Genomic DNA, 20,549 nt, shown 5'->3' on the forward strand with positions numbered 1-20,549 from the left:
CCTATAGCTTTGGAAAAAAACTGTTATTAGACTAATGACACTAATAACGCTGTAAGCCGCCCCTGGCCCTAGGCCATGGCCTAGTTGGCTTTTGGGTTAACCCGGCTCAGTTGACAAAATTAGAGTTAACCAAGTTTATCAAAGCACCTTCTGCCACAAGCTCAGTGTACAAAATGGGCTTGAGCACACACAATGACTTGCAATTTTGGTGAATTTGAAGAACAGTGCTCAGTCTTAAGTATGAATAGCCTCATTTTCAACATTACACACCAACCCTTTTAAGTCATTGCAGGTAAGATCAGCAGGATGTGCAGACCTGAAACAGTTGTAGATCTGCAATTTTAAGTCAGAAATGCCAGTGTAAAGATCTGTTATAGGAGAACAAAATAAGTTGGCATTCTTGTGTAACATGATAAAATGAACAATATTGGCAAAAATTTACTTTCCCAAACAATCTTTAGATTCATGAAGGAGGCAAGGGGGTAGGCCAAAATCAAGGCATGTTTATATGTTTTACTTGGAGGAGAAAGGTTGACAGAATCACTTGATAGGGATCCTTCATTTCTTTAAACCTGAATGATTACATCTTTCACCTTTCGGTACTTTCAAATTAGTTTTTATCTCATACAAAACCAGCTTTTCATGTGGAATTTGCATCTCTTGACAAATGCCTCACAGGCAGGGGTGCACACTGGAATTGTTTTTCGTGATGGCTTTTTTTATATATGCCGTTTTCTTGTATAAGCAGAGGCCATTTTTTTTGCAGGGCTATTTTCTTGGATTTTAACTTCACCCCATTATAAGCTGCAGAAGGACAAACCTTAACTTGTTTAAAGATCAGTAAAACAATATGCTTTTTGAAAGCCAGGTTTATATCACCATAGAATGATGTCTGAATTTAATTCTGGCAACAATATACTTTTTTCAATATAGAATATATTTAGCTCTATGCGCACGTATGTACATGACATAAGTGCATTACAATATTTTAAAGATAAATTTAACTTGGCCTCGGCAAAATTATAGATTAAAGCCTGATGGAACCCACCCTAAAAAATTCTAGACCTTGCCCCTTGTATAAGCTGGGTATGATTTTGATGTCAAATAACCTCAATAAAAACCTTGGCTTATACACAGGCAAAAACAGTATACATAATTGAGATTAACTATTGTGTGCTACCTTACCTACATTTCACAGACTATCTGCTAAAAATGGATGGCATTGCTATATACAATTCACTGGGCTGCTAAGAGCTATGCCAAACTCAAGGGAGGGTGGACAGGGCCAATGCTTGGGCGCCTTTCTACTTAAATCAATAAAACCTAAAATGTGTTTGATATAGATGAAATTAATAGAGATTAAAATGCGTAGAGTTTTCTTTCTTTTCTATCAATACATATTCGTAAAGCATTGTTGAACCTTACCAGTACATATACTATATGTAATTACCATCATGTCATTAAGATTCATACTTTAAATATTCTAACGAGACAAATTTGTATTAGGCTTTAAAATGCAATAAATTGGCGACTGGTAACTCTTCTGAACTTATACTAAGACTCTCTTATTATAGTATAAGTTCAGCAGTATTTTAACGAATTTGGTCAACCCTGCTAGGCCTACCTTCCAAAATATATTAGCTACATGTTATGTATGAAGGTACAAAAAATTTTCTTTGCAAACTCCCAAGTCTTTCGACTAACCTTTGCTTTAACAGTACGTTCTTTTTGAAGTACGTTATAAGTAGTTTGTAAGTAACGAGAAGTACAAAATGAGACAATACTGGAACAATCATGCAGTTGGCATTTGGGTCTGGCAGGTCGATAGTCAGTTTTGATTTAGCAAGGACGCCCAGCTGAATTAAGGAGAATAAACTTAACAGCAGGAGAATAGAAAGTTACCTCGACGTCTTCTTGCTCTGTGTCGCTGTTGTGGTTTGATGTACTGTTCCCCATGACACCGATGACTTTAGTACACTAACCTTTCCGCGTTGTACAGTCATCCGCCATTTTAGGTCCAAGAAATATCTTTGCACTGAACCAGGCAAGCGCATGCGTATAATAGTTTCCTTTTCACTGTTTAGATAGATAGATAAATAGATAGATAGATGGATGGATAGATTATCAATTCGAGGATATACGGCAGAATATAACGGAAATTCCTCTACAGTATTTAAAAAAACTAGGGTGTGTGCTTATTTGAGCGTGTGCGCTTTGTCGAGCCCCAGGGCTAACTCTAAAGATACGGAGAGATGAAAATATGGAAGTTTTCACCCACGTACTACTTTTCAAAACTTTTTCGATACACTCTATACATCACTCTACAGAAAACAATGTTTCACGCTAAGGTAAACGAACCTAGACGCCTATATTATGCCATGTACTGGCTTTGAACCATTTTAGCAGTGGCCGCAAAACACATTAATTTCGGTTTTATTGAGGAGCATTGAAAATGCTTTATCTTGTTAGTAGGTGAAGACATGACAAGGCTAAATGTCATGCATCAAAATCGATCTGTGTTTTTACCTTTTCTGTGTAAGCGCACACTATTCGCAATTAAGGGTGTTCTCTTATTCTGATCTGCGCGCTTTTTTCTATATTGGTCTGTATTGGTGTCCGCTTATTCAAATGCTTGCGCTTTTTCAAGTAAATATGACTGGATGTTTCTCTAACGAGTAGATAATTTATTACATCCATGAAGTCCCCATCCCTCCCGTCTACATATCAGCGGACGGTTGGCAAAAGTATTATTAGTCAATTTTCAAAACAAATTCCGGAAGATATCTTGCTACTTCCAGAGATACTTTGCTATTGTTTTGCATGGTCTAATAGAAAATTTCTCACCTCGTCGAATCAAATGATTAACGAAGAAGAAAGCAGCACAGATTTTCCACCAGCAAATTTTATGAAAGCTCTTGGTATTCTTCCTGGTGTTAAAAAAATTCACCACCACAACCACTGGTACGAAAGGCTTACACTGAGGGCAACTTTCCCTCTGCACTTTCAAAATAATTGTTTCAAATCCAAAGAAATGAATGCACAGGAGAGTAAAGTAGGGGAAAGTATAGGGGCGAGGGGCAACTGACCCCCTCCCCTTCCAATTTGAGGTGAATATGAAGACTTCCCTCAAACAGCCACCACTCAAAAAGCCCAATTTCTGCTATTCTTACCGCATTTAGCAGATATCAAATAAGTAATTTTTAAAACATTTTTCGATAGAACGAGTCAAACATATTCATTTCAACGCATTGCCGAAGCACCTGAACTCAAACTTGTTTATTTTAACTAGAAAAAGCTAAGTTTCGGACCTCCATTTTAGCAAATCTTCAACAATTGAGTAAAACTAAAAACTCGGTGTCAGAAACAAGCTTTGACGTGGTAGCAATAGCAAGCCAAAAAGCAATCTTGACTCATTGCAAGATTGCTTAATGCTTAATTTTTAATTGCAAGATGACCAAGCATGAATCAGTCTTATTGTATCAGCAGACGACTGTATGAAGATAATAACAAAAAGACAACTAGCATCGAGACAATATTCAACTTTTATTCCACTGCAAAAATATTTCTTTAATTTTTGTACCACAAATATGGCCACAACACCACGATTGATATAATGACGCCTTTTCCAAGGTTGCCTTAAAAACCATCTATAAAGCCTACTGAGGTCTACATCATAAACACATTTATCTATCGCGAGTTGTCCCGCAGCAGCTGCGGTTTGTATACACGAGAATAATGATGCGCACGTTATTCTAAAAACTACGCGATAAACTAAGTGTGTAATTACTGCCACTGAAACGTAACTATCAGTAAACCGTTTGTGTATGAAGTACATAATGAAACCTAATTAATTAACTGTGAAATTTAATTATTACACTAAGGAAAGCCTATTTGTTCTGGCTGCCCTTAGTGTTAGATGTCCTATTTTATGAATTTCTGTTTAGATAATGGTGAGGGTAGCACGGTGATTTCTGTCTCCTTCTTCAAATCAGTCGCAGTGTAGTTGATCACTCGCCTTCTTCAATCACTTCAGTTTCTTCTTTAATGAAAAATTCAATCGTCTCCTCTTCTATGTCGGTGTCTTCATCCAAAGAGTCTGTGTCCAGGCCTACAAATAAATGATTCACATTGAAATTGTATATAACTTTGAAAGCCATTGGACCGTCTGAGACAAACACAACACACAATCTTGGTTTTTCACACCTCAGTAGTTCCAAAGGTCAATGCTTATCTCCAATACACATATCACCAGAATTGAAAGTTGCACTTAATCAAGTTGCAGTACCATCTTAGGCCTAGTTCTTATGGCAAAATTAAAAAAGTATGGGAAAGAAGTAGTGTTCTTGAAGTTCAGCCCGTAACAAATAGGGGGTTCAACTTCAACCCCTCCCTCACGTTGCCTGATTGCTTAAGAGCGTTCATTTACAAGTTTATACTTAAAGCTTAAGAGCACGAAGAATTGTTACAAAAAACTGAAAAATATGCTTTAGGAATAGAAATACAGCTGTCAATGAAACGCAATGACAGAGAATTGCGAAATGGATGCATTTATGCTGCAGCAAAGTCCATTCTCTGACAATACTTCAAATATACTGGGTTTTAATTCTTGGCACGGCACATCGACACGCTGAATGATAGAACCAATAAAAACACTCGTTATTACCTCGAAGCTGGATACGGGTTGGTTTGTAATCTTTATAAGCTGCATTCAGTTCCTTGCGAATTTCAGAGAACTCTTTAAAGAGATTCCTCCTCTTCTCAAGAATTTCCTGCATTGGACAAAAGTGCAGTAAAAATTAAATGGCAAGAAAAGAACCACACTAATTTAACACATCATCAAAAATTAAGCTTCAGCAAATACTATTTCTTTTACCATTGAAATTACCATCTTTAACAATTAAGAGGATAAGTCCTCATTACTGTTCGTTTTCATTCTTAATGCCACTACATATAAATTTAAGGTAAGTAACAAATAGAGATCAATTACAAACTTTAAAAGAGGACCTGCATGTAAGGAATGTATCAAAGATGGAACTCTCTCAATAACTAAAGTAATCGAGTAGAGAGCAGCCCCTTAACTCCATTTACAAGATCTTTAGGAAATCATACTCGAATGCAAACAACTTTGCAAACATATTTAAAATTCGGGTATGATTACCGCACCTTGGATGCCTCAGTATCTTTCATGATATCCTCAGCTTCAAACATCTTCTGATATTTCTTGAAATTCTTCTTTAAGTCCTATTAACAATATAGCAATGGTCAGGAATCTTGATTTAGATGTACTTCAAAACCATTTCAAAACTTACAAAATTATTCTGCTACCTTTATCATCCACTCCCCTGTTCATATCTATATTTCATATCGATATTTCATATAGTTCATATCATATCTAGGTACTTTCTGAAGAAACATACTACAAGACCCAACTACCTGTCACCAGTCGAGAGCTACGATCCACGACACGATACTGCTCTCCACACATACGCAAAATGTCAAATATTTCATCAAAAAGCAATAATAATAATAATTGGTCTTTTCAGAGATTAATTGTCATCACTGTAGTTCAAACAATGTAGGTTATAAACATCATTAAAGACCAAGAAAATAATCTTAGGACAAGTGCCCCTAGTTGAAATAAAAAGCTCCCAACAGGCTTGGCAATACTTAGGATAAAGCGTTTGTTAAAAGGAGTAGAACCCATTTGTAATGCAGTCGAGAACTGAACACTCGCCAATTTTATCCAAAACCAACAGCAGTCTATTTTCGACCATCTACTTTGACCTTGTTTAAAGCAGCAATCTACCAACCTTAATATCTTCATCTGACAGGAGGGAAGGCGGCTTTGGGCGCCATAAAAACTGGCACAGCTGATCCATGGCCTGGGTTTGAAGTAGACGTCCTTGAAATGACCAGATGTTGAAGGCGTTATCGACCTGTCAATGAAAACAGAAAAAATCCCTGGTAATAAGTATAAAGGTACAAAGTTCCAGCTTTCAATATGAGAAAAAATTAGTTCAAGGATAAAAAAATGAGAGCTTGCAATCAAGCCACAAGTGTTAGATAGGAAATTGGATTTATAAGTTAGAAGTCAGTGACTAAAGAAAAATTAATTAAATTTGATTGGTCTTTTCAGAAAATTATTGTTATCATGATGAATCAAACAATGTAGGTTATAAACATCATTAAAGACCATCATTAAAGACAATCATTCCGGAACATTAGACACGATTTCTCGTTTCTACAATTGTCATTCAGGTAATGATACACAAGAAAATCAATGGTATCCTTTACCTTGTGTCCCCACCAACTGACTGAGGTGGTAACATATCTGCCAGTTGGGTCCCATTCAACGTCTGAAGCCATGAAATGCTCGCAGCTGTTCATGAGCGTCATGTCTCCGGTGTCATAGAACTCAAGGACTCCACTGAAGCTACAAAAACAAAATTTATAAAATTGTAAACATAGAAATAAACACTAAAACAGATGTAAACGAAAAGTTAAGCGTTGGTGTAGGAAAAGATTAAACAATGAAAATGCTAAATTTCCAGAACATTAAGAAACTGGAGTACTCAACATCGACCTTCTTTTCTTATAAAAAAATGATTGTAATTGATCAACTCTTAGAATGCGAGACTGTGCTATGTAATAAAAAACAGTGCCCCTCTGATCACGAGTGTCCGATTCCTAGATCTAAAAATTTTTTTGCAGCAAGAGGTGACAAAACAAAGTTAACAAAATTGGTTAGTGGAGAAGTAACAAACCTTTTCAAACCGGCCAACAGCACAAATTGTCCAGTTGGTGACCAGAATATGCTATTGAGTTGTTTCTTTTCAAAGGTCTCTGGAAAAATTCAAAAGTTTGGTTCATATTTTAGCGGAAATATATAGCTAACAAAGTTCAAAAGTGCACGTGATTTGATGACGTTGGAGAACAACACATCCTCAAATTGCAAGCTTAAACTCTTGATGACAGACAAGCCTAAAAGAGCTCAAAGCAATTCAAAATAACAAGGAAGTTTCGCTTTAAGTTTTACGTCCACAGAAAAGACAATGACCGATAGCAACAGGGACTTAGCAATAATGAAAGGTGAAAAAATAAGGAAGTTAAGGCTTAATAAAGGCCAAAACTCCCATAAAATCGGGCCCAAAGAATGTCAAAGTATGGTTGGGTATGGTTGAGAATAACACTCACTGAGCCGAACAACTTTTCCTAGACTCCCTTCTTCAATATCATAAAAGCTTGCTGATATGTGCGGTGATTCTCCATGCAAGACAACAAACTTGCTTCCATTTGGTTCCCAGTCAAAATCAATGATTGGTTCTAGGAAGATTATAAAAAATTATCCACTGATATAAATTTAAAAAATTGAGATACTATAAGAGATTGCTTTTTGAGCGATGTACGTAGGTCGACTGGCTTTTAGTAGTGGAAGATTCTACTAAATGCTAATAAAACCACGGTTTTTCTAGCACAAATGAACTCTGTTGCACAAGCGGATTGTACACACTGGCAACCTGGTAAATCATTTATGCAAAGATAGCAACATATATGTAATCAATTCACGATTAAAAATTCATCAGAGAGAGAGGAGCAGAAACTTTCGTACTGAGTCAACATGGACACACAACAACAACAGTTGATACTTAATTGAGCGAGCTGAAATTAAACTCCGATAGACTTCAAAGGTCAATTAATATATACAAACATTATTTAGTTAATTAAATTTAACGTGCGAAAAAACAATACAGGGCTTTTCTTGAATAGAAACGAATTAGAAAAAATTACAATTACCCTTTAGGTCAAGTGTATCAACTGGGATATCTTTCATTCTTGTCCTGAATAGCTCGAGTGTGCTAAATAGGGCCTAGATGATGGGATACAACAATAATAATTCAATCAGAATAAACAAGATATATATATATATAGAGACTTATATGAAAATTAAACTGCAGTTGCACGTTTCCGCTTTTATCATGGCTACAATGACAATTTTTGTTAACTTCAGTGACTTGTATTAGCAGGCAAATCTTCACAGTAGTAGCAAATTAAATGTACCAGCGGAAACTTGTTTAGCAACTTCACCTCATTAAAAACTGCTCGAGAAAAGCAAAAGAAAATGACGTGGAATAGATACGTGTGAGTAGGGAAAAGTGATTTGTGTATACACTGTGAAGGAGCAATGTATTTTGAGCAATAGAAGGATGGTAAAATCTCAAGACTTTTTGAATGGAATGCAGAAATGAATCTACGAACACTGACTTGACTGTGAGGCTCGCTTACCTTTTTGCTTTTTGTGTATCTTTCGACTTTGACAGCTAGGAAATCGCCATTTTTCTGCCAATACATTCTGCACTAAAAACGAAGAGAGCAATTGAAGCCGTGTGCATTTTCTTAGACTATGTATATACACTGACGATAGACAAAGCAGCACTAACATTATCAATAGCCTTGAATGTCCATTGATTAACGTTTAGAACTAGGAGAGCTTAATTAGTAAAAGTGTGTATATAAATCAATACGTCTTGCTGTATGCAAATAATTGAATTGATGAAATGGTTTAGAAGGAAAAATTCATAACAATGTTTACAAAAGGAGTATAAACCAATTCTTATTTTAATGGTTGTATATATTTCTAACTATTGACTTCATATACCATACGAATGCCCTTTTATGAAGACAACTTTCAAAAAGTCCTTGAATTAACGCGGGAGACGTATTCAATTAGGCAGCTTACAAGGGTGCTTTTTCGAGGGAGGGGGTTACAAAAATCATCTACAAGATGCCATACTAATAGCTCGCTTTGTTGCTTTTTCACGAACTGTAAATTCATTTCATTTGCATTTTTCTCAATAAAAATGGAAAAAAACCAAAGTATAAATCAAAGCACAAAAAGATAATTTAATCCGAAATACTGATATTGTGGTTCAAAAGCAATGCCTTCAGTGATTCCAAATAGCAACCCAAATAAGCCTTACTCTAACGGGTATAGTATATTGTGGTTGCAATAGTTTTCAAATACCATACGAATTACGAAGACAACTTACGAAGACAAAATTTAAAATAATAACGTCAAAAAAGTAAACAAAATTCTGAAAAAACTACAACATTTATTTTGAAATCTGGTTAGAAACACATCGATATCAAATGTCTAGATTAAGCATTTTTGTAATGCTTGTAACATATATGTGTAAGGCATCAATATGATAACTGTGCTTCTACTGTAATAATATTGATCCTTACACTTGCAACGTTGAAAAGATTTTTCGATCGGCGTTCTTGTCGACTTGGTATTTCCATCATGACTAATCTTGCGGGCGTGTCTTTATCCTCTGGTACCCAGTATGCTATAAGGTTGTCTGACGGTGACCAAGTAAAGTCCCTGGAAGATCAACGCAAAAATCGATTAATACGAAGGCAATAGAAAAACATCCACGAATGTGATGACAGATTTCATTAATTCACTCATTTTCATTTCTAAATTGAATTCTTTAGTCATAGTACGTCAGTCATTGACTGTTTTGCAGGGCTGTGATAAAACGTAAAATTTGAAAATATATACTGGAAAGAAAGGGGAAAACAAGCATAGGCAAATCAAGGAGACAGTACTCTAAACTTTTATTTGACATTTCTGAGTGAAGTTGCACGTTTGACAGCAGTGTTCAGCTGACTCAATGGCCTTGCACCATTATACTTTTCATATCCGTCAGTTGTTCGTTTACTAAGGTTAACACATAAATGGAACCGTTGCTCGCTTTCAGTTTCTGTGTTCCTTAGACTCTTTCTATAGTGAGCCGATTTTTCTAACAAATAACTTATAGGAGCAAAGGGCATTAAAGAAACATAGTTTGACAAACACAATAAACAACAAATGGTAAGTACACATTGATCAACTGCCTCAGAAAAAAGCTGTCTTCACAAATTATCAGACGGCAATTCCTATCAAGAACGTAGTTCATCATACGGCAATGATCAAGTACCGATCTTAGTATTTAGAAAAGATTTTATGTGAGATGTGAGACCAGCAGTCAGTACACATAGATGAATACTCACTTCATGTTTGATACTTTTATGCTTTTCTTTTCCAATAATCCAAAGCCCTAAATGAAACAATAAATAAAATAATAATGATAATAAAGCCCCTCTACGACGCCCCCTACGCGGGCAGCCAGTGGCCCTACGGTAGGATATCGAGATTAGCCTAGGAAAGACAAGAGTGTCATAAAACTCGGTTCCAAAATGGGGAGAGTGTATGTTCGTCTTTAATTAAAGAATTCATTACTAATATCGATGACAGCGAGAACTAAATTTACAGATTATAGCTTCATATCAGATGTCAACATCACATTTGTATTACTAAAAAACACAGGCAGCAAAAGAAAAACAAGGATTTTAGGAATTAAAAATAGACAAAAAGATAAAAAAACTGCAAACGGACTTACTGGAGTTTCATAAACAGATAGACTATTCCCGCCAATTCTTGCAAAGTAATTTCCTTTGTGGCCCCACCTTGATTAAGTCGAAAACTAGTTATATAGATTTTAAAAATTTTAAATATAGCTTAAATTCAGAGTACGTATACAACAGTTTTATAATAACAGTTACTAATATGAAAGATAATGAAAATATAAACATGAAAGATTTGGTATTTGGTTTGATCATTAATATTAAAATAAAGACCCCATTTACACTGAAAAAGAACGGAAACAAATTGTTAAAGCTATGATAGGCTTTGTGTTTAAATTATGGTTCAATTCTAGTTCAATTTGTTATTTTCTTTTAGTTTCTCTGAAAGCGTAACTATTTGATTCTGCTCCTAAATCATGCTTGCTTCCAACAATTTAAAAGGTCGGAAACGGAACTGTTAGTTACGATTGAAAAAGCGGCTGATTTCTTTAATGAAGAGAGGTTGTCTGTAACTGATGGCTTCCATGACCAATTCGATCTAACTGATCATAAATGACAGTTTCCTTCTTATTTTGCTTCAGTGTAAACAAGGTCAAAACAGACCAAGATTTTTTCACTGTTTTATGTATATTTTGTAAAACCTACTTGAAAACAGGCCATTGTGCAGACTCTCCTGGTGCAAACGCTCTTTTCTTAGCACCAGTTCGAACATCCCAAAACACTATAGACTGCGGAAGGGAAAAAGTTGCTTAACAGACCTCCATTTCAAATTGAAGCATTGGTTAGAAAGAGCATTGCTGACATCTATTGAAGCATTTTATACAAGAATTTGAATAACAGAACTGATTTACCTCTAGGAGCTTTTGCACTTTCAAACATCCTTTTAAAATATTTAAATATTGACATAAAGATACAGATACCCAATAATCACACTGAGAGTGCGAAACCTTTGAGTTTCAGCTTAAAATCTTCATGTTCAACACACCAGAGCATACAATAACATATCTATAGATAATCTTTCTAGACACTAAATGTTAACCCAATGTTGCCCCAACTTCAAGTAGGCATGTAGACCATTTCCTCTTTGGCTATTTCTTGCTCTCTAATCAATTCTGCATTTATTCAAATACGATGGCTTTAAATATGATAGAATATCTGAAAGGCCGACTGGCTACAAGTAGTTGAATTGCTACTTGCTGCTAATAAAACCTCAACTTGTTCTAGCACTTTTTGATTGAAATGCATTCAACAATGTGATGGCATTTCATGAGCTTAAAAAGTGCAGTCATTGCAATATAAAAAGCTAATTTCATATTTTTAATGGACAAATTTAATGAACAAATATATATATATATATATATGATCTTACCATTGGATCATTCGGGTCTAGTGGAGGTGTATAAGTGACCAGATACCTTTGAAAATACAGATAAAAATAAATTGATATTGGCATTCGAGAAAAACTGATGAATTGCCCACTTTGATACAATAGCAAAAGAAACAGGCAATACTGGCATTATAAGCAAAACATGTATATATATATATATATATATATATATATATATATATATATATATATATATATATATATATATATATATATATGATAAAAATATCTAGCAGAAAGAATATCTAAAAATTCATTTGTTGAGAGAACAGCACAGTTTGACAATGACAGCAGAACATTTTCAGGAAAAACAATATGAAGTTGAGACATTACCGAAGCATTTATGAAGCAAAAAAACTGACTGGGGTAAGAATAATGCAGTAGGCCCTTGATGATGTTTAAGAATTGTCTTCTTACCTTTCACAAGGAGAAAAATCTATCAGTTGAACACCAGAATGATTAAACTTTTGAAGACGAGTAAACTCTGCTCCACCCCATAGTGCAATACCTTTTTGATGAAATGTTGCCAAATATGTACCATGAGGGGACCACTGAACACATGTTTCTGTCCACCCCTTAAATAGAATAAAAAGCTTTCTTGAAGGTACTTAATTTATAATATTTTTGTTTCTTTTTTTCAGCATTGTATAAACTGAGAGTGAACATAATAATTTTAGGAAATAGAATAAAGATAGCAAGGATTATGATGCCAATGAAAAAAATAATACTGACAGTTTCTTGTGATAATTTCAGCCTTGCTTGATAAAATGAATAAGAATGTGAACCTTGAGTGTTTACTTAGAATAAACTTTCAATTTCTTTGTTATCATTAATGACAAAACATCTCCATTCGTCAAATATGTTTACTGGAACTACTGTTTTCTGTTCTAAATATGTGCTGGATAAAAAGGACTTATGGGCCCCTAATAACACACTTTGAGAACCTCCTACTTATTATAAATATATATTTGCTGCATAACAACTTTCAGCTGCCTATCACTTTTGCATTTCTAGAATTATAACTGATCACTATCTATAAAATTTCAATATTTAAACAATTCTAAAGTAACACATGCAAATAAACTTTGTTAAAGATAAGGTATATAAGTTACTGTTTTCCAACTTTACTTTTCTATTTTTTCCTATTTTCTGCACAAAATAAGAAAAAAGTATGATGCATCTTTATCTTTATATGTTGGAAGAAAAAGAATAACTGGTCGTAATGTTAAAACTCACTGGCCGTAATGTTAAAAGCTCAGGACCATTTCTTTTATTTTGAAAAACTGCAACTTGCTGTCCACCAGCATATATCACTGAGTAATGATCATTGCAGTCTTTGTCAAGAAGCCATGATTTCAAATTTCCCTGTTACACACAAGAAAAAAAATTTATGAAAAAACACAGGAAATAGTTTACAATAAAATTTTGAGAACATCATTTTGCTATGTAATTAGCACTTGCACATCATTTAGGCTTAGGTTAAAAGGCAGCCTGTCCCATCAATGATTGGCTTATTATATGAACAATTGGTCTACCCGCCTTAAGGGATTATGCTGCTCGCTTTGGCTAGCCTAGCACGGGTGATAGACAATATTTGAAACTACGAGCAAAAAGCTATCTGAAATGGCAAGAAGATTTAATTACTGGATGTGAATGATGATAACAGAAGCATATCCTTTGCTGTTGAAATATCTTTTACACAAACCAAACAGGGAACAAATTTTTTTAGCCACAGCATCACTTCAACAGGAACACAGCCATTAGATTCAAAAGTTTTGGAATCAAAGTTGTCTTTGATTGGTTTAAATCTTAGTGTATTTCAGGCTTTTAACAAGAGGTATCTACAAACCCTGTCAATGTAAGGCTGCTTTTCAGGTGGCATCCAGTCTTCTGATACAGTTTTGCATCTGAAATTCAAGGAAAATGCATAAAATTAGTCACATTAATATACGTGCCAGGAAAACCTGTTATAAACATTAAAAACTTGACAGCAAATAATTTAATAATCAAATTTTATAAGGTGTTAGTTGTCCTTATTTTAGCTGTTAGCCATCATTTTTTATTATCTCCATTCTCTTCTTATGGTTTCGAAGAATTGAAAAATCATATTTCAATGTGCAATCAAGAGTAGCTAAAATCTACAATTTTTGAAAACTTACATTTCAAAATCTGAAAACGCACTAACATCAAAGATATGTTTCTTGTCAAGTTGGTATCCATTAGCTGTTTTTATAGCTTGTGCTGCATCCTTAGGATTGGAATACTCTAGGAATATGAACCTGCCAACATAAACAAATGCATAGTAAAAGATAAACATTACAAAGTGGATAGAGAAAAATTGTGCATAAATAAATTCTTCAGATTGAAACCAGATTAATATGATTGAAGAAAAGGTTTTATTGTTACTACACCACAAAATTGCTATGTGTAAATAATATGACCAACAAAACTGCAACACAATTTCACAATTAAGCATCATCAGTACCTTTTATGACATTTTGAGTATTATTCAATTACCTTCAAACAATCAGCAAAAACAAGTGAAAAAGCTTTGAGAATGAAAGACAAGATAAAATAAGGAAATAAGTCTTGTTAAAAACAAAAACAAAATAAAATACACACCCTTTGGTTTGTCCATCTTCTTCTGGGTAAAACTCTGAAACAACTTTTCCAAACTTATTAAAGATCTTTCTGATAACATTCTTTAGCTTTTCCAATCTGTCAGGACCAACCATGGGCACATTATCAACAACAATAATAGAGTCAAGACTATCTGTCTTTTTTGGAGCTTCTTTGAGGATATCTCCTAAAAGCTCTGCAAAAAATGCAGGAAATGTTTGTCAGACCATTTACATAATCCATACAACAAATCCAAGACTGATGCAACCAGAATAATCTCCATCAAAAATAATGTTTTGAAAAAAAACTCAAGTGCAGTTGTCTATCTCATACTTCCCAGCGCAGCTTTCGAGACTAGTCCGTGTGAAGGATTACTTTCAAAACAGGCATGAGTTAAGAAAATCTATATCAAAAGAATCCTAATAACAGAAACAATAAAAACAGCAAGTAGCCCTGGTACCAGTGTGACCAGATCTCAATTTTGGAATTATGCCAAATTTGTCATAAAATAATGCTAGATTTGCAAAAATTATGCTAAATTTCAAATCAAGGCACCCCTACTTGTAAAAGAGGCTAGAGGATGCTCAGAATATCAAAAGTGACCAAAGTTTTCATTTGGCCTTTATGACCCCCAATCTAAAACACAGTGTACTCAAAATTGCCATCTTTTCGACACAAAAAGGCAATTTAGATCAATGGTTTTGACATCCAAATTTCTTAACCCCTTGGCCATCATAAATTGATTTGGCCGAAGAAGCAAAATTTGGCAGAATTCTGGCAGCATGTTGCAAAAAATCACAAAGAATGCAAAGGAAAATAACTTTTTTACATAGATGATATTCAAATTTGTTTTAGAATGATTTCAAAATTGCAAATAAAGAAACATGAAACAACGTAAAAGATAACAGACAATGTAAGATAAAAGTAAATGAAAGCTTTGTAATACATGAAACCTACAAAGCAAATTTTGATTACACTATCACTCCCCGCAATTGTCAACAATTTAGCTTTTTTGTGTACTGGATTTAGAGCTGGCTGAATTTGGCTGCCAACCATAAAATATTTGGCTGCCAACCCTTCCAAACACCTGGCTAAACCCTGAAAGTGGAAAGTCACACATTCTTGTGTAAAGTGTTTCCATTTGGTGGTGATAGACAACGGATCAATGGAAACAGCGATTTTTTTAACAACTATCAAAATTATGCCAGAGTTTTGCTAGATTCCAAATTATGCTAGATTTTATGCTAAATGACAATTTTTGGTCAATATTATGCTGAAAGCATTATGTTATGCTAGATCTGGTCACACTGCCTGCTACAGAACAACCTTAAAATTTTTAAAAAACTATTTTCTTCCATTTTTCACAACATGGAATGCTACAGGTGAAAATGTAATTGCTTTTTCAAATTTCAAACAGTGATTGATTTGGCGATTGGAACCAAATTGGTGTTATTTGCTTTATCAAAAAATAAGGAAGTCAGTGCAAATTTACATCAATGTTTATTCAGCTGCTAACTTCCCACCACATGTTTTACAGGAAAAAGTTTAATCAGCAGAGTTAGATGCAAAAGTGCATTAGGTATACCACAAAAGTGCATTAGATTTTTTTTATCTTTCAGGTTTATACTTCTGATATTTAGTTAAATTAAGTTATGACTGTTGTTTGCTACAGAAAAATAAAATGGAGCTAAAAAATTATATCAAGAAAGTTAGGAGCAAAGTGAAATTTGAAAGCATAATTTCTTTTACAATAAATTTGAAAAAAATATAGGACCACTTATCCAAAAAAAATATAGGACCACTTATTAAAAACATAAGGAGGTTGACAACTGTTCTAAAGAACTTTGCTAACTGAGAAACACTATTGCAAAGCATGATGCACAACATTCTATCCTATGACCACACTAGCTTTTCCCTGCTTGTTTCTGGCCAATTAAAATAGGTAAAGCAATTTTTTTAGTTGAGTTTGTCATAATAAATGATTTTCCTGTTTTGCTCTTTAACAGGTCATTCAACGAATAACATATGGCAGTTAGGGATACTAAGTTAGGTACAATCAGGTCTTCTTGTTAAGAATTAACTAGGAACTATTTGTACAAAGATTCAAATTTTTACAAAAAGTAAGTGTATACTGTTTGATCTTAACAACTAAATTTTCATTTGACTTCTTGCATAAAATGTTATCTAGTGAGAAGAATATTGGTAGAAAGTTAAGAGGAAGGCAGTTGAATAGGTAGTGACCAAATTTAGGTCATTGAATCTTTTCATGTTCATTCACATCTATTGTCTTAGCTTTGTACAATCAACCATGCTTTTTAGTGCATTTTTCATTCCTCATTCCTAATAAAAATTATCCATTGATCTCCAATCAACTCAATTTATCACACAACTCTTTCTTAAATATATGGCTCAATAAAGATGGTAAATTTAGTATATATTTCTAAAAAACACTTTTACAAAGATTGGCCAGTGAACAGAAATCTTGAACACTAAAAAACGACATTAGAGCTGGAAATCAGTACCTTAGAACAAGTATTTCGAGTGACAAAACACAATTATTAACTGGGCATATGCGCTCTAAGGAACTGATATTAACAACCAGCAAAGTTATTCGATGGCAACCAAAGATTTTCACCTTATATGTGCAGATATTTGCAGTTTTTTGCAGACTCGTGTTTAGCAACAGTTAGCTTCCATTTTATGGTAAATGTTTTTCACTATCCTTATTCTTAAAGCAAAAACTGAAATGAGAAAAAACCCCATTTTTTTTAAGATGTTCTCTGTCAAGTCTTTGCTCCTGAATACGATGCTGAATTTCTTTCTTTGGAATTGTTAGATGTTTTGAAGCTACAATGCTTCAAAGTTGCGATTTTCAAGACTTTTCGTGCGTAAATCTGTGTGCGGTCTGTGAGGAATTTCAGGAATGTGTGATGTGGGCTTCAGTACTGAACACTGTATTTCGAGTGCGATAAAAACCAACAAAATCGCGAAGTGGGTGGAAATAGTGTGGTATTTGTGCTCTAAATATCACTAGCCATCTAATCACAAGGCATATGCAAGATATTTTCTTGTGAAAATTTTGAGCCCATACGAAATAAGCAAACTTTTTAGTTCAGTTTGTACCAAGACTTTGTGCCGATCATTTTACCTTCTGTGCATAATCAAGTATGTCAAATAAGAATGCTTTTGCGTACAGCTATACAAATTACGAGTAAAAGTTAGTAGCGCACAACTTGATTCTAAGGAGCAAATTGACCAAGGGAAAAAGCTTTTCTATTATAGAACCACAAAAATTGCACATTTTAGAGCATTTTTCCACTTTCCAACTTGCATTGCCACTGTCAAAGCATCAGGTATCGCCAGGACCATCAAGAAGGGATAAAATGCCCCAGGGCCTTGTGGTCAGGGGGCCTCAAAGTAATGAAATCCATTTCAAATGGAATCAATTAAAAGTAAAAAAATTACACCTTAAAAGGTGAAACTTTTTAAATGTTTGCAAGAAAGAATCAATTTACGCTAATCTAAAATTCTTTTGCCTTTCCGTTTTGGCCTTGTTTCTCCGATTCGCTCCGGGGTCTGCAGAATTTTTCGGCATCCCTGGTTATCGTAGTTGCATCATTGTCATGGTATCGCGATCCAAAATTGAAATTATGAAAATAACCAGCAGGGTCTGGAACCTTGTACCCCAGATAATTTTAAGCGTCAATTTTTATCCTATCTTTTTCAGTGTATCAAACTCTCTATTACTACCAAATCCCATGCTGGTATCACGATCTATTGGCTATGTTATGACAACTACTGCTTAGAGGTTTGGAACCTATTACCCCACTCTATAAATAGCACGAGGGGATATTTTTCAGCGTCTATTCACACCCTATCTTTTTCAGCATATCAAACTGCCTATCTCTATCAAGTTCCATTCTGGTATCACGTTTTATACAATTGGTAACTTCTTATCTTCTTACAGCCTCTCACTATGGCTGAGTTGACTATGTAAATCCTAATGCGTCACTGGCCCCAGCCCCTATTCGCACGACCTACACACACAAAAAACCCCAGAAATCCCTATTTATGGGCTCAAAATGAAAATACTGAACTTATTTTCGAAATCAGCAATGATTAGTCTATCAGAATCAACAAGAAAAAAATTTCCATTTTTTCATTTCATTTTAAATTGGTTTTTGAGAAAAAATTTAGGTAGAGCCTCCTTACCCTTTGTTTTTCCACCGGTCGCCGTGCAGTGCCTATCGAATCACTGCTACGAAAACTGGTAAATAATATCAAAAATAATTTTAGCGCGGGCACAGTTCATATCTTGAAAGCAGATAGGCCTAATTAGAATTGAACATTACAGCGAAAATATCACACAAGTGTCAATGATTTGCTTTGAGGCAGCGAGAGAAAACACTGTCTATTTGTTTAGAGAAAAACGGGCAAAAGCTTCAGACGATCGCCATAAATGTTTGGGTTTGTCAATCCAGATCAGCAAAATGACATACAATTTGAGTCGGCGCAACGTGGAGGGGATGGCCGCCCGATAACTTGTTCCTCAAATCTTGTTCCTCAATTTTTTGAATCGATAATAACGTTATTTAATCTGTTTTTTCGAATTTGGTTTGTTTCCAATGAGTATAAAAGGCAGAAAATTAGTCCCATGTACGATTTTACAGTTTGGGTGAACTGCAAAAGAGTCACTGTAGCCTTCAGTGAAGGCCGGGAAAACGTTCCAACAAGAGCGGGACTAACCTTCATCCGATATGCTATCAACAAACCCTTCCGGGTCATCGAACATCTCGTCGTTGAGTTCTTCATCGAATTCATTCATAGTTTCTCCATTTTCTTCCATTTCACCATTAGTTTCATTGCCCTTTTCTTCATTGCTCAAGCCCTCTGAAATCACGTCCGCCATTTTCCCCACCATTTCTAACACGTGCGCGAAAAGAAAGCTGCGCACACACGGGGGACATTTGACACCCTAGTGCCAGACCTCTTTGAGTAAGTTAATTCTGTTTTATGTGCGATTTGTTGTATTTTGTGCGACTGAAACTAAAAATGTGTGACGAGTTTCTTTTTTCTGCGATTCTTTTTAATTTTTTTGCGACTCACTTGAATTTTGTGTGAGTGGTTCTTCTTTCCACGTGAATCAGTTTGTTTCACTTGAATCTGCTTTGTTTGTATGTGAATCAGTTTGATTTAAGTGCGTGACAGTTATGGGCCACCATAGTAAGAGGGAAAAGCTAAGCACTACGAAGCAGTAGTACTATTCAGTAAGTAGAGTGGAGCAAAGCATTTGCAAAACAATTTGACCACACCAAAAAAATTCGTTGATGAGTTCGCTTTAACCTTTATGATTATGCTGAAGGGATTTCAGATTGCTACCAATGGTGGCTCGCATATGTTCGATATATCAGTCAAGGCATTAATGATGTCTTAAGCTCAAGCAAAGGCGTAGGAACAGGGCGGCACAATGGGTACGTTCCCCCATTTTTTCCAAAATTCAGGTTACCTGCCCCTATGCAGCTCACCGAGTTGTTCTTTTTGCCAACTGCATAACCAAAAAGTGCCCTTGAATTGCTTAGGTGCTGTGCTATACGAAATGAGCAAAGAGGTAACCTTTTGGGGCCATGATAAAAATGTTTCTATTCGATCTCCTTTTCAGAAACATCAAAAAACAAGATCACAACCAGGGTTACCGAAAGGCGATGGCAAATTGGCAATGCGCATTGAGGTTAAGGGGGCCCTGGAGATTTCCAGTATGTTAAGGCAATTAGTAAGACATAACAAAATTTTATAACTTTTCAAACGACTGCAAGAAAATTACTGCAAAAAACGCTCTGAAATAGATTTTTAGCTAATCAAAAGGACATGGTCGCCGAACATGTTCTGATCGCTTCGCTCGCAAAGGACCTCCTCTTTCTTTTTTGCCTCAAGGTCTCCGAATATCCTCACTGGCACTACCCACAGCTAATCCAGAAAATTATATCTATATCATTTATGCCAGACTTTATGTAACAGCCTTTTTAACCTTGGACTCTTTATTAGGGTGCCCCTTAAACAGTTTTTAAACTTCATGAAATGTTTGTTAGGGTGCCCCTTTAAACAGGTGTCCCCCACTTTTATTTATCTTTCGTACGTC

General features: G+C 35.0%; 2 protein-coding genes and 2 non-coding genes across 5 annotated transcripts in view; all 4 read right to left on the reverse strand.

Annotated features, from left to right (window-relative positions):
- LOC135692073 (zinc finger ZZ-type and EF-hand domain-containing protein 1) overlaps positions 1–2,052 on the reverse strand; it is a 61,014-nt gene extending 58,962 nt beyond the window's left edge. For both annotated transcript variants that reach the window (XM_065210095.2, XM_065210096.2), the window contains exon 1: positions 1,903–2,052. In XM_065210095.2, coding sequence (XP_065066167.2) covers positions 1,903–1,956 — 54 coding nt within the window. In that variant the 5' untranslated portion in view covers positions 1,957–2,052. The remainder of the gene's footprint in view (positions 1–1,902) is intronic.
- Positions 2,053–3,524: 1,472 nt separating this feature from the next.
- Positions 3,525–19,357, reverse strand: LOC135692076 (eukaryotic translation initiation factor 3 subunit B). The gene is made up of 20 exons (XM_089112166.1): positions 19,160–19,357; positions 14,417–14,609; positions 13,954–14,073; positions 13,644–13,701; positions 13,031–13,159; positions 12,212–12,369; positions 11,777–11,822; positions 11,053–11,135; positions 10,443–10,509; positions 10,054–10,100; positions 9,244–9,382; positions 8,284–8,355; positions 7,795–7,867; positions 7,195–7,323; positions 6,765–6,843; positions 6,295–6,433; positions 5,811–5,936; positions 5,164–5,241; positions 4,664–4,769; positions 3,525–4,108 (listed from the first exon to the last, which is right to left on the reverse strand). The coding sequence occupies exons 1-20, from the start codon at positions 19,332–19,334 to the stop codon at positions 4,008–4,010; spliced, it is 2,118 nt and encodes a 705-aa protein (XP_088968292.1). The 5' UTR covers positions 19,335–19,357; the 3' UTR covers positions 3,525–4,007.
- LOC135692329 (small nucleolar RNA SNORD34) lies at positions 5,533–5,601 on the reverse strand. The gene has a single exon (XR_010516843.1). It is a non-coding gene; the product is annotated as a small nucleolar RNA SNORD34 (small nucleolar RNA).
- On the reverse strand, positions 6,126–6,194 carry LOC135692328 (small nucleolar RNA SNORD34). Its single transcript, XR_010516842.2, has one exon. It is a non-coding gene; the product is annotated as a small nucleolar RNA SNORD34 (small nucleolar RNA).
- Positions 19,358–20,549: the final 1,192 nt, after the last annotated feature.

The sequence above is a fragment of the Rhopilema esculentum genome, chromosome 13, assembly GCF_057945365.1.
Source record: "Rhopilema esculentum isolate cy_ngs chromosome 13, ASM5794536v1, whole genome shotgun sequence".
Classification (NCBI taxonomy): Eukaryota; Metazoa; Cnidaria; class Scyphozoa; order Rhizostomeae; family Rhizostomatidae; genus Rhopilema; species Rhopilema esculentum.

Bases quoted from the DNA above. Each gene is read 5' to 3' on its own strand.
- LOC135692076 (XM_089112166.1), bottom strand. From the start codon at position 19,334: ATGGTGGGGAAAATGGCGGACGTGATTTCAGAGGGCTTGAGCAATGAA. The intron at 10,101-10,442 runs GTAAGTCCGTTT...TGTTTCATTTAG, and splicing joins TATCTGTTTATGAAACTCCA to GGCTTTGGATTATTGGAAAA. The intron at 4,109-4,663 runs GTAATAACGAGT...ATTTATTTGTAG, and splicing joins AACCCGTATCCAGCTTCGAG to GCCTGGACACAGACTCTTTG.